The sequence below is a fragment of the Piliocolobus tephrosceles genome, chromosome 2 (genome assembly GCF_002776525.5).
Source record: "Piliocolobus tephrosceles isolate RC106 chromosome 2, ASM277652v3, whole genome shotgun sequence".
In the NCBI taxonomy this organism is placed as follows: domain Eukaryota; kingdom Metazoa; phylum Chordata; class Mammalia; order Primates; family Cercopithecidae; genus Piliocolobus; species Piliocolobus tephrosceles.
Window position 1 is genome coordinate 81,591,164 of NC_045435.1, and position 25,314 is coordinate 81,616,477.

General features: G+C 44.1%; 1 protein-coding gene across 1 annotated transcript in view; it reads right to left on the reverse strand.

Annotated features, from left to right (window-relative positions):
* The window catches only part of CACNA2D3 (calcium voltage-gated channel auxiliary subunit alpha2delta 3), a 958,661-nt gene that overhangs the window by 227,460 nt on the left and 705,887 nt on the right, over positions 1 to 25,314 (reverse strand). Inside the window, exons 15-17 of the mRNA XM_023189561.2 lie at positions 18,049 to 18,120; positions 16,628 to 16,708; positions 9,410 to 9,484 (exon numbers count right to left, since the gene is read on the reverse strand). Of these exons, the coding sequence (XP_023045329.1) occupies positions 9,410 to 9,484; positions 16,628 to 16,708; positions 18,049 to 18,120 (228 nt within the window). The remainder of the gene's footprint in view (positions 1 to 9,409; positions 9,485 to 16,627; positions 16,709 to 18,048; positions 18,121 to 25,314) is intronic.

A 25,314-nucleotide genomic window follows, 5' to 3' on the forward strand; every position in this document is an offset into this window, starting at 1 on the left:
GTTCCCAGACTTTGGGATTCATGGTTGGATCAGTCAGGCTGCTCTGGTTGTCAGCAACAGATAACAATTGTTAATCACTTGTGCAGAAGCGGGGGTTATTGGAAGGGAATATGGAAATTCTCCACTCCCACTACAATGTAGATAAATAATGAATGAATGAATCAATAAAGGAACTGACAGAGGGTCTCTCATTCTTCCTTTTTTCTTTTTCCTTCCTTCCATCTCTTTCTTTCTTCTTCTCTCCCTCCTTTCCTTTTCTTTGCATTCTTCCCTATTTCCTTTCTTCTTTCTCTCTTTCTTTCCTGACAGTGTAATGACTATAAAAAGCAAACCTTTCATGTATTCTCACCTTCGTATCACTCAGGGCCACAGCAGGAAGCACATGGTATACAAGAGCTGGCGAATTAAGGAGGGTTTAGTAAAGAGGCTCTTGGAAAGGCCTGGACAGGGTGTAGGAAACAACAGGAAATGATGCAGCACCCTGAAGTTAGAAACAGCAGGGCACTCCCACCCGTCTGCATGAAGGGCCAGAGGGAGAAGCAGGTGCCAGAGACCAGAGAGAAGAAGGCTTATGTGGCTTTAGATGGGATGCAGCTAGTTCCGGAGGACACAGGAGTGAACATACAGCCTGATTCCCCTTCCCTCTCTCCATTTCCTATGAGTGCCCCCTACTCGGCAGACTCCAGAGTCACAGCCCGGAGCAGAGGGGCTGCTGCTGGGTTCCATACCAGTGGGTGTCCTGGGGCCAGGGGATGTTGTCTGGAGAGGTTGATGGAGGCTCTGTAGCCCAACCTGGCATTTTGTCAAAAAACCTGAGGACACAGCTTCAGCATTCAGGGACATTCTTTCAGTTGAATAAGTTTAATTTTATGAGGAAATTACATTGTCCTACAAAGCAGGAGTTCCTTGCTGGCAAGAGGGACCCAGAAGATCTATGGGTGTACAGAGGTGGGTAATTATCTACAGCTGTCTTCTTGGTTTTCTTCTGAAGACTGACCCGAAATTACTTTCTGATTGACACATTCCTTGGCCTAAGCATCAGGGAATATCTTTTTTGCCCTCCAAATATGTATTTGTTAATTTAATTTTTTAAATCATATACAGAGCATCTTCACGTACAGTCAACCCCTCTGTGGTGAGCACTCCACGCACGAGGCAATGAGAACTGACCCAGGCAAGGCACCCAGGGTTCTTGGCACAGGGCCTGGCCCGAGATCCGTGGTGAGGGCAGTGTCGTGATTCCTGGTTACCTGGGTGCTGTGGTGCCTGGCACCCAGAGGGGATTCATAAGCATACTGTCCGTAAAAAAAAAAAAAAAAAAAAAAATACCTGTGGGATTGATTCCAAATCCCATCGATCCTTGAGTGTCCAAGCACACATCTAGTCACAAGAGTTGTGGGTTTGACTTCTCGAGGTTTGCAGAAAGGGCATAGCTCCCACCCAACAGAAACCCAGGTACCCGCTGACTTCTTCACCCCCAGGGTCACCAGGTGTAAGCCTTCCCCTCAACGCTGCAACGCGTCCAATTGTGTTCAGACCAGGCAGTGCGGACGGTGCCCTCACCAATTCCATCGGGAAGAAAGCACACAAGGCTCTGTTTTCTTTTTCTTTCTTTTTTTTAAACCAAATGATGTATTTCCAAAAGAACAGGCTCGCTACGTGGGGTCACACAGTCTTGTTTATTTTTTCTCAGAGAACGCCCTCCTCTGAGCAGATACACTTACTAAGCCTCTGTTAATTCTTTCTTTGAAACTAAACGAAATGGACTCAGACCAGGCCTAGGTTGCAGTCACCAGGGCTCCGTTCTGAGAACGTGCACTGGCAGGGGCTGGCTGTGCGTGGGGACCGGGTACTCGGCGGTGCCCGCGCGCCACCTACTGGGCAGTCTCTTTCAGTTCAGCAGCAGCCTGAGAGCGGGGGTCCAGGAGGCTGGCAACAGATCCCCGCATTTGGGGACCACCGAAAGTTCTGTGAATAATGCTAGGCCCAACTCCCCATCCCCCCACCCCTATAGGCTGTGGCTGGCAGAATGCGTGGTCCTAAGAAGAGAGAGAGAAAGTCATGCCTGGTCTAGCCTGAGGTCAGTGATCCTGGGGAGTGTAGGGTGTCTGCTGAGTACAGTCCTCCCGCATCTCCTCTGGGAAGCCCTTCTGCATCTCAGGGCACCCTTCCTCTAAGGAAAAGCAGACACTGGTCTGTGAGCCCATAGTTCTTCTTGGTCCCTCTTACCACTGCGGAACCCTTGCTTTGTGTGATGAGCTTGTGGGCGGAGACTCCTCCTACCTGCTTCTGTCTCCATTAGCTAGCACAGTGCTGGACTCAAGGACTTCTGATGAATGCTTGCAGAAAAGGGAACTTAACTAACCACAGTTCTGTTTCTGCACTCCACGTAGCAAGGACTCAACAAATGTTTGGTGAATGAACACGTGTCACCTGCTCTTCTCATTTATTGTAAGAAACTGGTACTCAGACATCTAATCATCAGCATCGGTCAAACATCCTGCAGATCATTCACCAAACATTTACTGACTACCCACTTTGTGTAGTAGCAAAGTCCCAGCTATTCACAAAGGACCACAGGGGAGAAGTTAAACAATAGACGTTTTCCAAGAGTGGTAAGAGATTCAAGAAAACTAAAGTGGAGGACGTGATGGAGGAGTATGGCTCCTCTGGGTGGCTGTAGGGATGCTTCTCTGAGGTGACATCGAGCTACGAAGCAGACAATGAGAAAATGCCACTAACAGGTGTACCTGGAACAAGATTTCAGGTAAAGAAGAGTTGGGCACAAGAATTTGGAGCAGGAAGGAGCTTGGGGTTTCTGAGGAATGGATGAAAGGACCCGCTATTTCCTCAGTTGTGGAATTGCACAGTTAAGAAAAATTCCATTTGAATTTCACATCTAAATTCTTTGGAAATACACAGAATCTCTTCCCATGGCCTACTGCTTGAACTAAGTCAGTTGGACTCAGATAAGGATTCTAGAAGTATTCCTACCTTTTAAAATCCTTATTTAAACTGATGTTTGATATGCACTTTCTAGTTAGCATTTAACACATATTCACATGTGTCCATGGGGGATGTCCACTTAGTTCCATACAAGAGGACTGAAGTGTGAGAACATTTACACTGATTAGCATATCCATGTATCAATCCATGGATTTAATAACCTTCCATGACGGCCCATCTATAACCGATGCGCATTAGCAAATGTGAACTGCCCAGGCATCCACAAGAACAAAGAAGCAGAATCCATGTTTGGAATGGGGCAAGGACAGTCCAGAGTGACACAGGGAAAGGCTACTGCCATGCTGGAACCCAGGCTGTGGAGAGCTGGTGGTGGAAACAGCAATATCAAATTCCAGAGGGGGTGCGAGGACTCTTGGGTTAGGAAGATGATGCAGTTATCTGTAAAATTTAAACTTGCTCAAGAGTTCATCTGAGTTTTCCAGAACAACAGAAATGGCTTTGGCATCAACATATTCTGATTTACATGACCTAAGTGCTCAGGTTCACCCAGTGTGGCTACTGCTTTCCACCCACTGGCTTCCATGACAGTTTGTCTGCAGAAGTCTAGATGGCTTAGGGGTGAACCTACACAGCTAGAATAGCCAGAGTTTCCAGGCCAAACTATGGAGCTCATCTGCCCTGGCAATCAAGTCAAGGCCCCTTGAATTCTGGGCAACCTCCCACTGCCACTCCTGGATGCTGGAGAGGCTACAGCCTGGGAGGGAGGGGTGGTGGCCACAGCAGAGGAGGCTAACTGGCCACTGACTCTGGAAGTTGGCTCAGACTTCCAGGATGGCACAGTGAAGGCTGGTGGTGGCAATAGAGCCTGCCCTAACCCACTTTAAGGAAAGAGGAGGTCCTATAATCCATTTTATCTAGAAGGGTCCAAAATGTCCGGTCACACTGTAGACCTGTGCTGTCCCTTATGGGGGCCACAGCCACAGGTGGGTCTTGAGGACCTGCAATGTGGTTTGTCTGAATTGAGATGTGCCATGTAGGATACACATCAGATGTCAAAGATTAGCATGAAAAGAATGTAAAATATCACATTAATAATGTCTATATTGATTATATATTGAAACGTTGATATTGTGGATATGCTAGGACAAATAAAATACATTCTTAAATTTAATTTCACTTGTTTCTTTTGTATTCTTTTAGATGTGGCGCCTAGAAAATTTGAAATTATATAGGCAGCTCCTGTTTGTGGCTCACATTATATTCCTACTGGACAGTGTTAAGTCTAGACAGATTCTGACAGTCATCACCCCATGATTATCTTGGTATTGGTCCATATGGCTGCAGAGACCAGGCATCCCAGTCATTCCCACCCTCCAACCACTCTGCCTCCCATTTCCTGAAGAACCCACACAGCAGAGTGAACTTAGTACATCTAAACTGACTGGGGATAAGGGTCCGGGTTCTGGTACTTTCTAGTTATGTGATTTGGGAGACGTCACCTTATGACTCAGTGCCTCAGCTTCCTGTCTGTAACATGGGGACATCTACCTTTGTCTTAGGGAAGCCCAGCTGCTCAGCCCAGTACTCACAGTTATCCTCACTTCAACTCCAGGCTGCTGCTAGATGGATCTCCCACCTGGGCCTCCCCTCCCTTCATCCTTCCCTTAAGCCTCTAGGCCTTTCCAAGGCACATAGTATCCTAGGCTTGCTATTCAATTAGTCAGTGATCAAAAGCATTAACACATGTGAAACACTTAGAATTGTTCCTGTCCCATAAAAAGGAATCAGTGAATGTTGGAAAAATATACTACCACCAACAACAAACAAATCAAAAGCGCCTCTTCTCTACTGTCCACAGTTACTGATACACATATCTTATCTATCCTATTTGAGTTATTTGAGGCAGGGCACACTGTGACCTCTCTGAGCAGCTTGCTCAAGTCTACAACAGAGTGAACATCCAGTGTATTCTGAAGGAATGAACATGAATTTCTCTCCATCATTTTTACTTCCCATCTCATCCACTCCCACATATGTGACCCATGTGACTGACAGATTTTCTTCCAGAATGAAAACTCTACAGCATCCTTCCCCCATCTCCTGGGTTTGCAGACACAGAACAAACAGCTTTTGGCCAATTTCAATGCAGGCTTCATGGAAATGAGTCCTAAATCCTGCCTGCCCAAGGCTCCTCGGTGGAACCCTGCCATTGCTGCGGCTGCTGAAAGGGAACCTCCTTTGTGTTCTCCTGTCGGTCTGACCAGGTCCACATTCCAGACCTCCTCTCTGGGGGAAGGAAATCAATTTAGTTGTCCCTTTATTCTAAAAGGTAGAGACAGATGGATGACCAAAATCTCAACCCAATCTGCTGTTGGGCAAAAGAAAAGGAGATCTATTCAGGGCTCCACATTCTAAGAAAAACTCATAAAGCTCTCAAATACAAAGGAATTATAAAAAGCAAGAAAACAAAATCTAGTCTTAACCATACCTGAATGTTTAACGAGTGGTAACGATCAAACAAACATTCCAGGGGCATCATCACAACTCAAAAAGCATTTCCCAGGATCAAAAGCATTTAATCACTCTTGCTGCGCTGTTATTCCATTCCCCACCTTGAGAACAGGTGTCTGTCCCCATTCGTGCTGCAGCCCCCTGACCCCTTTGAAGGTTACTTTATCAGTCTTCAGTCTAACACAGGACTGAGCCACACCAGGCACAAGGGCAACGCTTGCTGAACCAACATCAGTTAATCTATCAGGAATTCACAAACTGGTAGCGAGGACAGAGAGGTTGAGAAACCCTTGGAGGACTAAGGAGAGCCGAGAGACTGCAGAGAAGCATTGCTTCAGCAGCTTTGCCAGTTAAACCAAAGTGAGTCTGCTGAGTAAGGCCCCTATGTCTGAGCTGTTCTTGGAGACACTTCATGATTCACACCCAAATCACACAAGATTAAAGAAAATACTGGATAAAATCAAGCCAAACATTAAATTCAGGGGAAAGATTTTATAGGACAAATTAGAAAAATATTGGTATCGTGCTTCAGAGAAACCCACCTCTTTCCTCTGGCTGGAGGGGCCGAAACAAACTCTATGGCAGATGGAGAGGGAATAGGAGTTATTTTAAATCGGCTCATTGTCCTTCCCATGCTGGCCACAACCCCACACTCACACCCACCGTGCTAATCTGGTGGCCTTGGCCAGAACTAAGGGGATTGTGCATTTGTAATAAGGATTCGATTAGATGGTTGGGCTTGGGAGGAGACAAAGGGAGTTTGAATGCAGGTTCCCTGCCTGAGCTAGTTAGAGAGGCTGCTAGCAGCTGGCTGTTCCTAGCCATGCCTGAGAGTTCTGGCCAGGGTGGATTTATGCCCCATGAAGACACTGGATTTCCAGGGTAAGTTCATAAGTCATTTACACCCTCCAGAAGAACCTAAAGTAAGTAAAAATGAAACTGGTTTTAGAGGATCCCTTCACTTATTCAGCTACTGAGTCCCTACTCTGTGCTGAGGGGGCTGGTGCTTAAGGAAGGAGAAGGGGAAAGCAGGGATAAGTGAACAAAACAGAGGTGAACAAAGAACTTGTGCACGCCAGAGCCACAGATATTCATGCCGGCTGACTCTCATTCTTTAGCTACTATGGCTGCTAGTATTATTCTTATTGTTACCTTTAAAACAAACAAACAACCTTGGTTTCTTCACATGGTAGGACTCACATTGAACCTCTAGTACAAGATGTCTGCTTGTCTTCTAGACCACAGTTGGCCAAGCTTGCCATAGAAACAAAAAGAAAACTGAGAGTGTATGTACACGATCCCTTCCCAATGTCTATCACAAAAACCTGAATAACCTGAATAATCAAAAAGTATTCTTTAGGTTACCGCTTTAAGCATCCATTACCACCATATTCTTCCAACCTTTACAGAAGCTGAGGACAGAACAATAGAAAACAAACACAAACAAGATGTCCAAATAACCACTACTGCCTCTGAGATATCCTGGGGCCTGCTTTTCTGCACCAGGTCCTTTGCTTGCATTATCTCATTTACTCTGACAACAAGCTATGATCTATGCACTATGGTTATGGCAGGATTACAAAAGAAAAGTGCAGCTCAGGGGGCCTGTGTGACTTGCCCGAAGTCACACAGTGTGGATGTAGCGGGACTAGGAGTTGAGCTTCACAGTGTGATGCTGGAATTGAGTCCCTCCCACTTTGCTGCGTCTTCTGCTCAGAAGGAAAATGCAGAACTCAAGTCAGAGTCAACATACACTTATTGACCACATTCAGATGGGCTAATTCGTGTAATGCTTAATGGTTGGTATCACCCTAAACTTCTTCTAAGTATCTGATAGCCTCAGGGTGAGAGATAGATGAATGGGACAGATGACCAACTGGTCTGATCATTCCTTATGTTTTTGTCACAGATCAACTGCAACATGGTTCATATGGTTTGGGTTCTCATAAATAGAATATGGGGCATTTGTTTGGGCCACCCCATGTATGCCGTGGCTGAAATCCTAGCAACCACCACCACTTTTCACCCTAGCAACCACTACCACTTTCGATGTGTCAACAGAAGAACAGCAATGGCATGTGTTTACAAGTATCTGTACTCTTAGGAGGTGAACAGCATTGACGGGGTTGGTCTGCTTTTCCAAGAGCCTTTCAGCTGCCCTCTCAGTGGCCACAGCTCTGGAGCGTGCATCAGATGGACTATTCACAAACACCATTTGCTGCAGGGCCAGGAGATATAAAAGACTGCTAGGCAAATGTTTGTTGGCAAAGTACTGTGGGGACCAGTTCACACTGTGAGTTGACTGTGTGGCGGGCAGCTAATCATTTCCATTGCCACAGAGAGAAGGATGCTACCTTGGTGACTTCTGACATCTGATTCCATTTCATTTTTCCTTTAAATGATAGGAAATGATAAACAGGAAATTAATCCATTTACTGGTAGAAGATTTGCGTTTGATTGTTTCATTGACTCTGTTCCTTTCCAGTTTGGAATAAATACACATTAGGAGCCCAAACTCAGTCACACAAACTTGTAACTCTTCCTACTTCCAACAAATGATGCTAACTGGGCAACCTGGAGATGGGTAATGTGCAAAGAGTTTTAAACTTCAATATGTCTTTGGACTTAAATGTCTTTAAAAAGACAGCCACTTTTTCAATCAGACTTTTCAATAATTCTGAGTTACATTTGGAATTAGCCAACTAGTTAATTCAGTCCTCTTCTGATAAAAAGATTGTTGAAATTGAATATTACCATAAGGCCCATCTTAAAGCATGCATATGGCATCCACATGATGTGGTCATGACTCCATTAATATCAAGGCGATTAGAGTAAAGTTGGATGATGATGGAGCTCTCACATGAACTGTTTCTAAACAATGATGCAAGTGAGAAGTGAACTGGTCCCCACAATGCTTTGCCAACAAACATTTGCATAGCAGGCAATGCCGCTACTTTCTCATTCTGATGAATGGGAAAAGATGGGTGGGGTGGATGGGTATGTATGCATTTGTGTGTGTGCACACAGGTGCGTGTGTGTTTGCTGATTGCTAAAGAAAACGATCTACACTTTCTTAACTTTAAAAAACAGTGTTCACTGCATTACTCTTTATAATTCTGTATCTTTTTTAAAAATTTGATAAGCACACACAAACCCAAAGGAATGTCCTTTTTTCAACACACTGCAATTAGTTCAGGAGTGGCAAACATGTGGCACACTCATGGCCAATGCTCCAAGGGCAGCCTTGCCCATGGATGTGGGTTGATGCTACCATGGGCTGTTTTGGCTTTGGCCTAACCCTACTCACTTCAGAGACAGTACAAATGATACTATGAGAAAGAAAGTGGTTTACACATCAGTTTACCAAGCAATGCTACTGGATATGACATAGGCAGGAAATAGAGAAACATCTCAGCTGCTTTGATTTAACAAAAAAGCTGTTGAATAGCTTCTATCCACGAAGCACTAGGCTTAAGCAATGTAATTTGGGGGCAAATCCCATTGTAATAAATTTCCAGGGATCTTGGGTCTAATTTATTGTGTCAAATTAGACTTCCAGTAAGTGGGTCTAGAGCTGGAGTATGAGTGACTATGTATTACATAAAGAGACTCATTATGATAGGTTTCATGCTGTCTAGAGTTAAACATTTTTTCCATATGTTGGCAGATGTGAGATAGCTAAATAAATAAATGCATATAGACATATATGGCTTTATATACAAAAGCATCATGGTAAATATATTTATCCAACGTTATTTATATATTATGTGTCAAAATACCAGTTTACAAACTCTATAACGATCTTTACAATGCTATGAATTGAACGGTTTTTGAAAAGTGAAAACTGTAGCAAAGTGTCATCCTTGTTGAATTGAAGGAAATCTTTCAAAATCATAAAAGCAGAAATGCAGAAGTACATAATTTCTCTTACCAGCAGCCTGAGTTCTGGATGCGTCAGGATATATCCATTATTTGTGATTGCAAAGGCATAACCGTGAATCCCTAACTGTAAGAGGAAGCAAGAAAGAAACCTTCATTAGCTCGCTCCCTGGTGAATTCACAAAGCATAAAGCAGCCCGGCATTTAGTAATTTACAGCTTAAACTTGGCATTCATAACCCTTATCAGCACAATATTTCATTAAAATGAATGCAAGGCACTGATCCTTGACATTTGGTGGAAATGAAGACCTGTCACAGGATAAGCTCAACAAATAGCACAATTTAAAATGGCACATCCCCACATTGGCATCCAAGTGCTTTATTTTGATTTATTTAAAACAAAAACAATTACTTTTTTTTTTTTTTTTTTTAACAAGAAAGTGGCTAATGTTTCTGGAAAGACCCTATGTCTAAGTGCACAGAACCTTACCAATGGAGGTGTCTTCTCTCTGCCTGTAATAAGGAAAGAGGGGTCCCCACGCTGCCTCACTTCTAGACTTCCTATAATTCCATACCCACAGGGGCCACCTCAAATTGGCGCTCCCCTAGGCTGTCATTTTCCATAATGATTCAAATACAAAATGTCCCCATGCCCCAACCTACACAGGAGCCTGGCAACACTTTTCATATCCTTTCGTCTTCAAATTGTGTGGTTGCCTAGCTTTTCCATGCATGCTTCCATCAACACAAAGCCTGGGTAATTTTCTATGCAGAGCCTCACTTAATTTATGTTTTCTGACTAAATGGGACTATGGGAAATAGTTTGTGAGCAATGAAATGTTTTATTAGCTTTAAAAAGTATGTAATCAAATTTAACACTGCACTTATTTAAATAATAATCCCGGCTTTTTGACAATATTTCTATTACACAGTTGACTGCACCCATTGGCTACAATAAATTTACCTACAAATCATTCATGTATTAAAACGGCCTTTGGCATAAAACCCATACTGATCTGTCTCTCTGAAGAAAGAAAATGTAACCCAGTTTTGCCAGTGCAGCGAAAGGGGAGAAGAAAAAAGAAATTCTCTATTTTTTTTTTCTGAGGAGTTATTTCACAGTTCTGAGCCCCACTGTTAATTTTCTTTAAATTCTCTGCCACTCACATTCTTGAATATGATACTATTAAATGATCCAGACAACAGAGTTTACAAACCAGGAATGACCCTGTCTGCTTGTTAGCTCAACATCAAGGTGATGGGAAATTAACTTCAGAGAATTTAACACTGGCAATTAAAAGTTTCCATTGCATTACATAAAGCAAATACGCACGTGGTAGTCAAGGGCAACAGACATCTTCTCCTGGAGTTACCTTGCACAGCAAGTCTTAATAAGATTCTACTTGACTCTAATGATAAAAGTATATTTCATTATGCTGTGAAAGATAAACCAGAGATTTCCTATCCTTTGAGATGTATATCATCTCTTTCATCTTGTCTCTTGGAAAAATGTCAGACAGTCAACACTGCATTAATTACCATTATTATGTTTCAGTTTAAGATGGACTGAAGGGGTCAAAAAAAAAAAAAAAAAAACACTCTGAGAGTTTGGCTTTTTCCATTCAAGACAAAAATGGTATTTGATTGGGAATTCAAACTCAAACAAAACAAATAATATTTTATAGTCAGCTCATGTATTCAGCACCTTCTAACATACATTACTTTGGTTCTTGTTTTGTTTGTGAGAAGCAATACTCAAAAGAAGGCAGGATTCTTCTTAATGCCTGTACTCTTCTTTTATAGTACTCATCAAAATTACAATAATCTATTATTTGTGGGGTTGAGTATAAGTAATCAAGACTTGATTATTTCATGCCTGCCTCCCCTACCAGAATGTAAGTTCCATGAGGGCAAAGGTCCTACCATGTGGTTAAAAATATATGGCGGGGTGGTTGGGACAGAGAGAAGATGAGTAGGGAAAGAAGAAAGAGAAAAAGGTGGAAGTAGGGAAACAATAAAAGAAACTGCATTTAGTACAGATTCTACATAGCTTAGATAAATTCTCTGCTTCCTCCCCCAGAATGCAGAAGCTGAACTCATCTTCCCATCCCAATGTCCTGCATTCATTAACCAACTGCCATCTCTGTTTCCTCATTGCCCCTTCATGCCTCAACCCACTGCACTCTGCTTTTGCCCTCCCTCCACCACCAAATATGCCATGGAAATCCCCTTCTCTACGATTGCCAGGAGCCTCTTCATTGCCAAACCCTACAGGATTTTCTCCCTCAAATCTTCCTACTTTTCTTAGCCCATTGCTTCCTCTTCCTCAACACTATTCCCTCAGTTTGCAGGTCCCACACTCCTGGCCTTCCTCCTCTTCACAGGATCTTTGTCCTTTGCCCATTCCTCAAGTACTCATTTTCCCTAAGATTCTGTCCCCAGGACCCACTGTCTGCCTTAGTTCTCCTCTCTCTCAATAAGCTGCAGTGACCACATCTGTGCTGTTGTTCCCCAGATCCACACTCTGGCCTCGGTCTCTCCCTTCAGTGGCAAACCAAGTATCCAACAGAGTAGTGGTCATCTCTTCTTGGCCATCCCTCTGACACCTCAGACTCATCCAGTCACAGCGGAGTTCTGTAAAGCTGCTCTTCCTCCTCTCTCTCTCAGTAGGCGGCACCACCACCCACACAGACTCCCCAGTTAAAAACTACAGCATCAGTAGTATGAAATCCTACTAACGGTTTTCTCCAGGTTTGCTCCAATTCCATCCTGCTACCCAACTGTCTCACTATTATATTAATTCAATAAATTTCCACAATGGTCTTCACTGCTCTTCCTGCCTCAGAGTTTGACCCCAACAAAACCATCCTCCAGGTTGATCCAAGTCAAAGGTAACTCTGACCATGTTGCTTTCCTTTGTAACAGTCACTAACAACCTCTTCCATGTGTAAGACAGATCCCCAGGCTTGTCCATCAGGTCTCCCTGGGATCTGGCCCCTGCCTGAGTACCCAACCCTGCCTCCCTTCACTCACTGCCACTCAAGGCATACGGCAGCAACAATCCCCCTGCAATTTTTTCTCCCAGCCAGACCTTTACTCACACAGTGTCAGCTACCCAAGGAACCCCTCCTTCTCTCTCCCTGTGGCTAATCATCACCCAAGTTATAAGCTCATCCTCAGCTCATCTCTTGTAAAAAGGCTCTCCTGACCTGCACTTTGCTTTGTCCTTTCCACACCATCATCACTATGTTTACCCTAGCACCTAAAAATGCTATACTTGGCCAAGCACAGTGGCTCATGCCTGTAATCCCAGCAGTTTGAGAGGGCAAGGCAGGTGGATCACCTGAGGTCAGGAGTTCGAGACCAGCCTGACCAACATGGTGAAACTCCGTCTCTACTAAAAATACAAAAATTAGCCAGGCGTGGTAGTGGGCACCTGTAATCCCAGCTAGTTGGGAAGCTGAGGCAGGAGAATCGCTTGAACCCATGAGGCGGAGGTTGCAGTGAGCTGAGATTGCACCATTGCACTCCAGCCTGGGGAACAGAATGAGGCTCAAAAAAAAAAAAAAGAGGGGTACACTCACTTTTCTGCCTCTCAACCCTAGGTAGTTCTCTTTCCTTACTCTGATTTGTCCTAGAAAGAACTGGAGGTGGTCAGGCGTGGTGGCTCACGCCTGTAATCTCAGCACTTTGGGAGGCTGAGGTGGGTGGATCACTTGAGGTTAGGGGTTCAAGACCAGCCTGGCCAATATGGTGAAACCCCATCTCTACTAAAAAATACAAAATACAAAAATTAGCCAGGCATGATGGTGGGTGCCTGTAATCCCAGATACTCTGGAGGCTGAGGCAGGAGAATTGCTTGAACCTGGAAGGCAGAGGTTGCAGTGAGCCCAGATTGCGCCATAGGTACTCCAGCCTGGGTGATAGAGCCAGACCCTGTCTCAAGAAAAGAAAGAAAGAGAAAAGAAAAGAGAAATAACTGGAGGTAGTACTTCCTCCATCAGAATGAGCTCTTTGTGGGAAAGGGGCCACCTCACTTACCCTTTGACTTCTACAGTCCCTAGCACAAAGTCAGGCACGCGGCAGGCATTCAGTTAGTTTGTGTCTTTAAGACATTTATCATTTTATTCAAATATTACCTAGCTAATCTTGAAAATTCCAACTAGATATTAAAAATGAGCTCGAAAGGAGAAGCCGATTTGCTCCAGCAGATGCACAGCCAGTTCTTCTTAAGCCTGTGCCTGAGAAAGTCTTCCTGATATTCAGAAACTGGTTAAAATCCTCCCCAGGTAAGCATTATGAGAAAATAACATCGGAATGTTTTGTGTGTTGGTTGATGGCATATAGCTATATCCTAATGTAGACGTAGGAAGAACAGCTCTGACCACATCTCAGAATACAACACATTCTGTGGATGAGTCTCTCAAATAATTAAAAGCTTATATGACAACATCCAGCATTAGTTTTTGGCCACAAATCAATACACTGATGAAATCGCTAATTTTGGTTTCATTGAAAATAGAACCAGTCTTGCCGTCCATTCTAATGCACAGTCCCACGGAGTAATGGAGAACAGATCGGACACAAGGCCTTCCAGTACTTGGGCTTGCCAAAGGGGCCCTGGACCAGAGGCATGTCCTCCTGGAGGCCAGGAGCCGCATGGTCCAACAGCCTGGGGAAAGGAGGCACTTCCCTTCCAACTGGAGAGACTGGGCTAATGAAGTGAACCCAATTATAAAATGGGTCGTTATGTTAACAGAGGTCGTGGTGTCTGGAAATTATTGCTGGGGTGTCTGGAATTCTTAATAAAAATTACAGGAAGTCTGATTGCTTGTGGGAAAATCTATGAAGCTAAGGGAGAAAGAAAGAATTCTATCTACTGGGAAAACCCCAAGAGCCAAGAGCTGACTCATCTTTACAAGGTGTTAATCAGGAGGCCAATGTGCGACCTGAACTCCGTTCCCTGGAGCTCTCCTCTCCTGAATGAGAGAGGCCCATTTGGCCATGGCTGTTCTTGGCTGACACACACCCCTTTCACAAGGCTCTGTATGAGAACCAGAGGGAAGGGTGCCCTAGGTTAACTTATGCTGTATCTGTATCTCTGGTGCCCAGCTTGACCCTTGGAAAAGCACAAAACACACATGGCCTGCATTTCAAGCACTGCTGGTTAATTTTCTATAGCTGATCTTCTTCCTCTATTCCCTTGTTATGCTTTGTTTCCTTCATCTGTTACTAGCAGAATGATGTTAAGAAAGTTATTTCAAGCATCCTTAAGTAAAAATGAGGTCAAAGGGTCCCCACTTCATGGGAATGTAGTAAGAATTCAATAGGAATAATGCATGTAAGGTACTTTGGACGACACCAACCACATAGTAAGAAGTTCAATAAATGTTTTAGTGTATTTTAGTTATTATTATTATTTTATTTTAATTATTATTATTACAATTGTCATTGCTCTTATTGTTCTTGGTAGCGCTATGGTTACAGAGGTTAAAATCATGGTTCTTGGCCAGGCTCGGTGGCTCACGCCTGTAATGCCAGCACTTTGGGAGGCTGAGGCAGGTGGATCACGAAGTCAGGAGTTCAAGACCAGCCTGACCAACATGGTGAAACCCCATCTCTACTAAAGGGACAAAACTCAGCCAGGCATGGTGGCGTGCACCTGTAATCCCAGCTACTCAGGAAGCTGAGGCAGAAGAATCGCTTGAACCCAGGAGGCAGAGGTTGCAGTGAGCTGAGATGGTGCCACTGCACTCCAGCCTGGGCCACAGAGCGAGACTCATCTCAAAAAAAAAAAAAAAAAAAAAAAGGGAAAAAAAAGTCATGGTTTTCCTGCTTGCAAGGTGTGAGATTTGGCAAGATATTTAAGCTTTCTGTGCCTCAGTTTCTTTAATTATAAAATGGGGGTGACTGTAATGTCTAATTAGTAAGCGAGATAATGCCATAAAGGGCTCTGCACATTGTCTGGTAGAGGAAGCTTGGAGAAACTGACACAAAGGATAATTGTTACTGGTTCCTTGTCATGTTCCTTCTTTCTTGATTTACTGGACATGTATCAAGTAGTGGCCTGGTGCTCAGGTTTCTGAATCTCCTCATGTGAAATAAGAGGCTCAAGAATTGTTTGGAAATGTTCTCTACAAGTGGGATGCCTTTTCTGAAACTGAGCCAGCAGTTCTGGACACCTAGGTCTCGCGATTTCATCAAAAGTAAAGTCCACTATCTTTAGGGGCCTCAAAGTCTGCCCTTATCTCCATCCTTGACTTTCAATTTCTCAGGAACTACAGTTTCCAACATTTATTATGGGTTTGGATCAATGGAATGTCCTTTCATGCCTCTGGGAACTTGACTCCAATTATAAAAGCCCTGGTGGATGAAGCTGGTGGTCACCATCGACAGATGGGGAATGAGGGATAGGAGGGACTTGTCCACACCCAACTCATCAATGATGGAGCCAGGAACCTGCAGAGTCAAGCTCTAACCGCTGCCTGCCTCCACCTGAGGCCCAGGAAAGCCCAGGTCCCCCTAGACAGCTGTGGTGAATCAGGCCCCAGTACATCAGGGAGGGTGGTGCTAAGAAAGAAGCCCCTGGCAGCCAATAATTCCTGATTCCTGGGCTCCCTTTAGATGGAGACAAAGAGAACCCTTGTTAATCTGAGTGGGCCAGAAATGGAGACCAGCTAGCCGGTCTGCTTGGTGCTGGGGGATGAGTGGGTGGATGTGGTGTTTGCCCCTGTGCAGGAATCAACCAGATCTGGTGGAGGCTGCTCTCTGATGCCTCTGGCATGCACATGCTCACACCTACATTCAGAGCACTCTTGGGCAGTGCTGTGTGCCTGGGTTGTGCCTCAAGGGCATCCCCCTCCCACTTTTTGATTTGTTTTTCCAAAGAGTGCCCACCAGGAAATAGGAGAGTTTTCTGGATGGGGTCTAAGAACTCTCTGGACTTTCTTTTTAAAAGGCAAACCGGCCATGTCAGTATCGTGTGTGTATCAGAAAAATTCAATGATCATGTCAAAACTTACGATATCACATTGATTCTTTAAACTGAGGTTAGAGGAGATAAACAAGAAAAACAGCAAGTCATTGTAAATTAAAAAAAATAAAAAACCTTTTAAGTAACTGTGCAGATGGTAATAAGACAAGCTAACAGGTTGTAATAGTGGTGAGCAAAAACATCGCTCCAAAGTAGAGTTTCAAGCCTGAATTTTGTGAAAACAAGGCTCTGGGTGTCTCTGTTGCTTTGATTTCAGTGATTAGGTCATATATTACCTTGTATTTGGGGATGGTCTTCAGAAGTTCTTTCACTGGGACATCTGTGCCAACCACTCCCAGGAGAATGCCCTTCGATCTCTGTCGAAAATAAACATTGAATTATAATAACAGTAAGCTAACTTGGCAAAAGAAACAGAATCTCATGAAAAGTCATATACCGTCTGCCTGGTGCCTTCCCCAAACTGATAGAGATTGAGGATTAACCCATATCTCCAAGAACGGTCTCTTCTATCCCCCACCCTCTACCTAAAATGTTACTGGGTAAAATGAGAGCTTCTCAGGCCAACTGTTAACTACCACAGTCCCCAACTCATACTCCTACCAAGACACTATAATAGCTTCCCTCTCTTGTCTTGAAAATTAAACACTGATTTGAAGAAACACAAGAGTTTCAGCAGCTAAGGGCTCTAAACATTCCCCAGTTTCTCTTATGAAAGCTTTTTACTGGAAAGACAGCATGTTAACCGCTTTCTCCATTTACACTGCCATCTGATGCCCAGGCCAGAGAGACTAAACAGCCAGAGAAATATATAATAACCCTCACACTTTTGCCAACTGAGGACCAGGGTGAAGGAATAGGCCTCCAGAGTCCCATTTTCCAAGGCATGTAACCATTGTGATTTGCTAAAACTTTCCAATGTCAGAAAGGCCATTGTTTTTTTTAAGGTTTTATGGTGGGTTGAACAGTGTCCCCCCAAATTCATGTCCACACCGAACCTGAGAATATAATGCTATTTGGAAATAGCATCTTTGCATATGTAATCATTAAGGATCTTGAGATGAAATCATCCTGGATTTAGGGTGGACCCTAAATCCCATGACTGATTTCCTTCCAAGAGGGAAGGACACAGAGAAACACACAAGAGGAACAGGTCACATGAAAACAGAGGTAGAGATTGGAGTGACACTGCCACAAGCCAAGCAATGCCTGGGGCCCCGAGAAGCTGAAAGAGGCAAGGAGAAATTCTCCCCTAGAACCTTCGGAGGGAGCATGGCCCTGCCGATATCTTGATTTCAGATTTCCAGCTTCTAGAATTGTGAGAGGAGAAATTTCTATTTTTTAAGCCACCCAGTTTGTGGCACTTCGTTCCCAACAGCCCTAGGAAACTAATAAAAGGCTGGTAACTATAAATGAGAGTGGTCAGTGCACCATAATCCAGGATGGTCTCTGGGGCTTTTTCTCCTCTGGTCCTCTAACACTTAAACTTTGGAAAGGTGCTGCAAACTCTAAAATGACGCCAGCCTGGGTTCCCCTCATCTGTTTTTGATTTGGTGATTCTAACAGCAAGATCAAACAATAAGGAAAAATGATATACATCCTATGCTTAAAAATCAAAAGTCACCAGAGCTGGAGTCAGAGGGGGTCTGAGAAAACCACCCTCCTAGCATCAAGCAGGAAGCTCAGCCACTGTACTCACGGTTTCGTTCTGCTTACTAAACACAGGCATGGCTACAGTGGTCATCAGGACGGGGCCCTGATCATCAGTCAGCTGGATGGAAGAGAAAAGCCAGTTACCAGGGAATGGTCTGGAAACCACAGTTCTGGAGGCTGCCCCCTTGACAATCATGTCCTTTCCAGACTAGGGGCTGTTGAGATGGACCAATGCCCACCCAAGCCTTCAGTGGAGCAGGGAGCACAACGTATCTCCTGGATTTGCAGAGGACAGTACCAGCCCCCCGCTGGGGAAACAAATCAGCTGTCATTAGTCACTCCAGCAGATCTGTTCTCTGCTTTCAGCCACTTTGGTTCAAATAGAGCCTTGCTTGGATCTTCCTGATTCTTTTTATTTTATTGGCACAGGTTTATTTTACTATTTTACCTCCCAGACATTTATGTTTCATAAGAGTGGTTCTCCTTAATCTAAATATTGAGGATCAGAAAGCATGTGCATAAAGGGTCTGGTGAGTTGCCCCTGCTAAAAACGACAGAATCTGGAAGCATTTATTTCCCCCAAGGCAGCCAGTCAAGGCTTTTACCTCTCTGGGTCTCTGAATGCCAGTCCCGGATGGAAAACAAATAAAACAAAAACAAAATTAAATAATAACTTTATCATCTGACTTCTAAAATCATGATGAAGAAGGCTATCATTTCTCTTATAAGAATGGCCCTTGAGGACAGGTGTGGTGGCTCATGCCTGTAATCCCAGCACTTTGGGAGGCCAAGGCAGGAGGATCATGAGGTCAGGAGATGGAGACCATCCTGGCTAACATGGTGAAACCCCGTCTCTACTAAAAATACAAAAAATTAGCCAGGTGTGGTGGCAGGCGCCTGTAGTCCCAGCTACTAAGGAGGCTGAGGCAGGAGAATGGTGTGAACCTGGGAGGCGGAGCTTATGGTGAGCCGAGATAGCGCCACTGCACTCCAGCCTGGGCAACAGAGCAAGAATCCATCTCAAAAAGAATTAAAAAATAATAATAATAAAATAAATAAATAAATAAATAAATAAATAAATAACAAGAGTGGCCCTTGAAATACAGCATGTGATCCGTGTCTTTAAACCTCTGAACTGGGTTACAGACACATGAAGACACACCATTGCACCTGCTTTTCACACAGTGTTGGGAGATAGGCAGGAACCCCTACTCTGTCCCAAACAAATAGGGAAACAGAGTCTTGGGACATGGTAGGCTTTGGCCCAAGACAAATCTGGTTCTGAATCTCAGCTCTGAATCTTTCCTAACTGCACTAGTGAAGTCTCCACGTGCTCATATGAAATAATGCCCACTATTCCCCAGCACTGTTGCCATGAAGACAAAATAGAAAACTGCTCCGCATGGTACCTGGCATATGGAAGTGCTCAAAGGATGCCAGCTTCTTTTCCCTGCCTCCAAGGTCACACAGCTAGTAAGTAGCAGAGTCCAAAATGAGATTAAGGCTGGAGGCACCGCTGACAGGCACCAAAATTGACCAGGCAAGTCCTTCTGGCTTCACAGGCTGTTCAAGCCCCCAAGTGAAGCAATCTGTGAACCAGAATCCACTATCTTCAACCTAGTGTGTTTTCTGATGTTTGGACACTTCTCTTCCATAGCTTTAGTTCCACAGTATAATCAGGTGTTGCTCCCTCAGTCTCCTTGGGAAGAGGCATTATAAAGAGAAGATCCTAAAATCTAAGCATCTGAAGCCCCCATTGACTGGCTGGTCACTTGAGTAAAGGTCATTAAACTCAGTCTTTCTTTTGCCTTGTTCCTCTAATAGATTATTAGAGCTGTGGGATGTCACTACTTACAATGCAGTACCCAGGACGGCAGCACCTGGAGCACCTAAATGCTTGTTAGAAATAGTCTCAGGCCCCATACCAAACACTCTGAATGTGAATAATTATTTTAATGATTCGTGTGTATATTAAAAATGCAAGAAGCATTGGTATAGGACAATCTTTTCCACTTCATTTCCATCAATAATCATGACAGCTAAGAGAAGCTGGCAGGTGTTGGGAAAAAACTTCCAACAGGGGTGGAGGTGGCCATGTTTTTATTAGTTTTACATTGATATCAAGATAGGCCTATATTCCTCCATGACAAGTAAAACGAAGCAAGACTCTCCTGGTCTATCTAGGATTGGGAACTCATGGTGACATGGTTAATTTTATGTGTCAGCTTGGCTAGGCCATCATGCTCAGTGGTTTGAGCAACTATCAGTCTAGATGTTGCTGGGAAGGTGTTTTTTAGATGTGACTAACATTTTAATCAGTAGACTTTGAGTAAAGAAGGTTATCTTCCATAATGTGGGTGGGTCTCATCCAATCCATTGATGGCCTTAAAATAAAAGACAAGGCCCCCCTCAAAAGAAGGAATTCTCCCTGTAGACTGCCTTCAAACTCAAGAGTGCAACATAAACTCTTGTTGGAATTTCCAACATGCCAGCCTGCCTGCCTTACAGATTTCACACTTGCCAGCCCCACAACTGTGTAACCCAATTCCTTAAACTAAATTCTTCCCCACCCTATCTGTATAGCCTATCTCTAGCTCTATAGGATATCTCTAGAGAACCATGACTAATAATATACCTACTAATCATGTAAGTGATTATTTTGGGCATCCTAATTTGGGTGGAAGAATATGTAAACAAAATTTAATTCGTCAATATAACAACCAAAAAATATTAACTATGAGGTCATGCTGACTGTTAGTGTTGCCATGAACCAAGTCAACCAGTATATACAGTCTATAACAGTTTTGGGGAACATGGTTCTAACATCTTGCTTAAAATACTCAAAGCATACTATGGCCACCACTGGAAGCCTGCAAGGACATTTTCAAAGGCAGAACCAGCCCATGGTAAATAGTTCTCTTAGAATTAGAAGTATTCCCATATTCTGACTCCTTGATTAATTGTTAATGCTATAAAGAAAACTGATTTGAGCTGATCCATAACCCTGGACAACTTCCACTTTGCAACTCAAATCAAATTTCAAGCAGTGCCAACATGTATCATGGATGAAATCAAAACATATCATTGACAATAATGAGAAATGAAGCCTTTTTCCTCCAACCAGTAAAAATCAGTTATAAATCACTAGTAATTGTCCTGGCACAAAGACAAGATTATGAGAAACTAACTTCAAAATATTAATCCAGAATATAGTATCAACTTCACTCAGGAGCTAATTCAAAATGTAATTACTGCATCATTACTTTAAACAAGAAACCCATAATATTGCATTTGTACTGAAACCATTCATTTGTAACCAGCCCCAGGTAAACAAAGGAAATGCAGTGAGTTCAGTCTGGCAACAGTTCACATATGGGCCAATGATCTCATGGACCTCTCCTAGGGGCAGTTCTGGCCCCAATTTGAATTGGCTTGGCCAGAACCCTCACCCGTAGGCTTTCCTATATATACCAGTTCATCATCATGGCAACAAGGGCTGGCAGGAACACAGAAATACCATTTGCAGAAAATTAAGACTCTCTTCTGCACCCACCAGCTCCATCATTCCCAGTCCCCACAGGTCTGGACTCTGTGAATCTTAAACATTTCCTGGAGAAACACATCAATTTGCAAGTTCATTTATACTGTAAGCACTTTATGATTGAAAGGCATTCTATACTCTTGCCATAGGAAATAGCAGTCAATGGCAAGTTTTTTTTTCTTTTTCCCCGACCACCAAGCAGAAGTTATGCAGCCAACTATGGCCAGAAACCCTCTGTCTCCCAACACACTAGGGGGTCCCTGCTTTTCTGTGGCCCCCCAACCTGTAGCTGCTACTGAGGCAAGAGCACTGCTTATGATTCATACATCTGGCTTCCAAGAAAAATGCAGACGTAGAGTCAACATTCATTTTCCAAGGGATAGGAGCAGGAGATGGGGGTCACCATGGTCCATTTGGGCAAAATCCCATTAACTCAAGTCCAAATGGGAATCTCAAAATGAACTGCTGTGCACTTACACTTGCCCAGGCTTTGAGCAGGCCTCCGAAATCTGTGGCTGCGGTGCTCTGTTGTATAATAAGTGTATATTATTCCATATCCTTCATTTTCCATGCTACATAATGGGGACCGTTTGAGTATCAAAGGAAATGATGAATAATAATACTGAACATCTGGTTTATAAAACCCAAACTTGCTCAACAGATTGACTGCTTCCTGTCAGCTTCCCAAGTTAATCATGCATGTAGGCTCATATGAATATGCATTCAAACTCATGTGCAAGGTCCACGCGGCCATGCCAGGCCTACTCCTTAATGCTTGATTAGTTTCCCACTGATGGCATCAGTTGGCAACACGGCTAGCCCTAGGGCATGACCCTAGAGAGCATAACAACACAAGACTTGTGAATCCATCCATTTTGTGCTGGCCTAGTCAACTTACTCATTGATTTCCTTAATAAACACTCCTTGAGCATCAGCTATGTGCCAGGTTCCATGCCATGTGCTGGAAAGACAACTAGGAATAAGGCATGAGTCTTATCCCCAAGGAGCCTAGAGTCCGCCAGGGGAGAAAGAAAAGCTAACATGGCAGAGGAAGAACTGGCTGGGCATGGCATGCTGGCTCTCATTCGGCAAGCAGAGAGGCTCTCTTTTCCAGGTCTAGCATGAACTAAAGTGAAAATGCCTGGTGTTTATCAATATCTGTCAGGGTTTATATGACAGATTCAGAATGCTTCCTGAAAGCCAGTCTAACAAAAGCAGGAGAAAGTAGTCTGCCGCAGGGTGATTTCGTTCCATTGCTTTATACTTAAGGATATTGGTAAATGGAACAATGCAGGGGTAGACATCTTGTAAACTGCCTGGCACCTTTCTTTTCCTTCTTCTGTAGGTGTCACCTGCTTCCTTTAGGAAAGTCGTCTTCATCCCCTCCAACCACAAGGTTTCTTAGCAGTCAAGCTCTCCCATCCTGAGTGTGGGGATGGACAGCCAACCCAAGCTGTGTTAACCAGAGCATTGCATGCACACAAGTGTGCACACACACACTCTGCCTGAGCTGCACTGGTAAGTTTATTAATTAGGCATACAGTTCAGGCTAGGCTACCTGAGATTTTTTTCTTTTTCCGACCTGCAGCAAATGGGAAAGACTCCCTACTCTCCTTTGTGAATGGCTATAAGAACAAGGGCTTGACAGCCATGTCCCCTTGCCACACAGAGAGGCGATGAGACTGAAAAAAACAAACCCACAGAGAGGAGGAGAGATGAATGTGTGTGTGTGTGTGCGCGCACGCGCGCGTGCGTGCTGTGTGTATGATGGAGAAGAGAGAGAGAAAGAGGGAGGGAGGAAAAAAAAGAGGGAAAGGGCGGGAGGGTACCCATCCCTGAATGCCTTCATTCCCAAGATCACTTCCACCAATGCCCTTTTCCATTATTTTGTTGCTTGAGCCAGTAAGTTTTCTCTTTTAGCTCCAATGAGCATGAAATGGATTTGTGACTCTTAGAAGTGCCAATTTGGGCCATAAATGACCTAGGCAGCTCTAGATACCCACTGAGGTGGTCCCAAGTGCCATGTACAATCCACACAAAGGAGAAATTTCTAAGGCCAAAAAGGTCAAAGGGAAAAGGGTACCAACATTCCCAAGATGGGTGGTTGCGTGTCTTTCCCACAAGGGAAGAAATTTAGGTACCTGCAAAGTACCCGAATACTGATGGTAATGACCACTCTTTATGATGGTACAAAAGACTATTGTCACTAGAATTTTATGTCAAGCCTTCACAATGAGTAGAAGTTTGGCTGCTTCCCCAGTGGATCCCCATGGTGGGTAGCAGTTGTGGCTATGTGCTTGCTGCCTGGGCAGCCTCCACCTTTGAAGGACAGCTGTTTGGGTTGCCTTCTTAATATCTCTATTCAGAGAAAGCTTGCCAGGGCTGGATGTAGAAGCCTCTATTTCTCCTGCAGCTGGAAGCCTCTGAGGGTGAATGCCAAGCTGCAGAGAAAGCAGGCAAGCTGGACCTGGAAGGCATCTGAGCAAGCCAAGGACAGCACTCTTGGCAGCCCATTTGAGGACTGCCAGGTGGTTTTCAGCGGAGCCTCCTGCCAGATCTGCTCAGCCCTGGAGGCTTGGGCTTAAAGGGAAGGTTGTGCACAAATGGTGAATTCGGCTCAGATACAGGACTGGCTCCAAGTCAAGAACAAAAGCTAATCCACTAACTCTCATCAAATATAATATTTCTTCTATATTTTGCTCCTCTTACATTAGTGTTTTGCTTTATTAACATTGATCAACATATTGATTATGTTAGTAAATAATATAAATGTATAATACTATAATACATAAATATTTTATATGTGTGTGTATAACTTGTGAGTACGCAGCTGTGTTTCTGCCGTCTTCCTTTCAACACCTGTGAGGAACCTCAACCTCCACTCTATGAAAAGACACTGCCACCATCTAGTGGCCGTCGGCATAAATTGCAGGCATGAGGTCCTGGACGACAAAAAGCCGTTTCCAGAGTATGGACCTTACCAACAAAAACATATCTTAGGGGCCAGGCGCGGTGACTCACGCCTGTAATCCCAGCACTTTGGGAGGCCAAGGCGGGTGGATCACCTGAGGCTGGCAGTTTGAGACCAACTTGGCCAACGTGGGGAAAATTCGTCTCCACTAAAAATACAAAAATTAGCTGGGCATGGTGGTGGGGCACTCCTGTAATTCCAGCTACTCTAGGAGGCTGAGGCAGGCGAACTGCTTCAGCCCAGGAGGTGACCATTGCAGCAAGCTGAGATCGTGCCATTGTGCAATGCCTGGACGACAGAGTGAGACTCCATCTCAAAAACTAAAAAGAAGGTATTTAAATGCCAGCTGATGCCATTTAGTTACCTACCCAACTGAGGCAAAGGCTGGCTGTTATCAATAAGTAGGTCTGATCACATTTGCCTTGACAGAAAAGTAGTAGTTCTAAGAGGTGGAAAAACACAGCTGTGCACATCTGTAAATCAGATGAGACATTATGAAAAGAGAACCACTGATTCTTTAAGACACCCAGAATCTGGGCTGGGCGCAGTGGCTCACACCTGTAATCCCAGCACTTTGGGAGGCCAAGGCAGGTGGATCATGAGGTCAGGAGTTCAAGATCAGCCTGGCCAAGACAGTGAAACCCCATCTCTACTAAGAATACAAAAAATTAGACAGGCGTGGTGATGGGCGCCTGTAATCCCAGGTACCCAGGATTCTGAGGCAGAGAATTGCTTGAACCTGGGAGGCAGAGGAATTGCTTGAACCTGGGAGGCAGAGGTTGCAGTGAGCCAATATCATG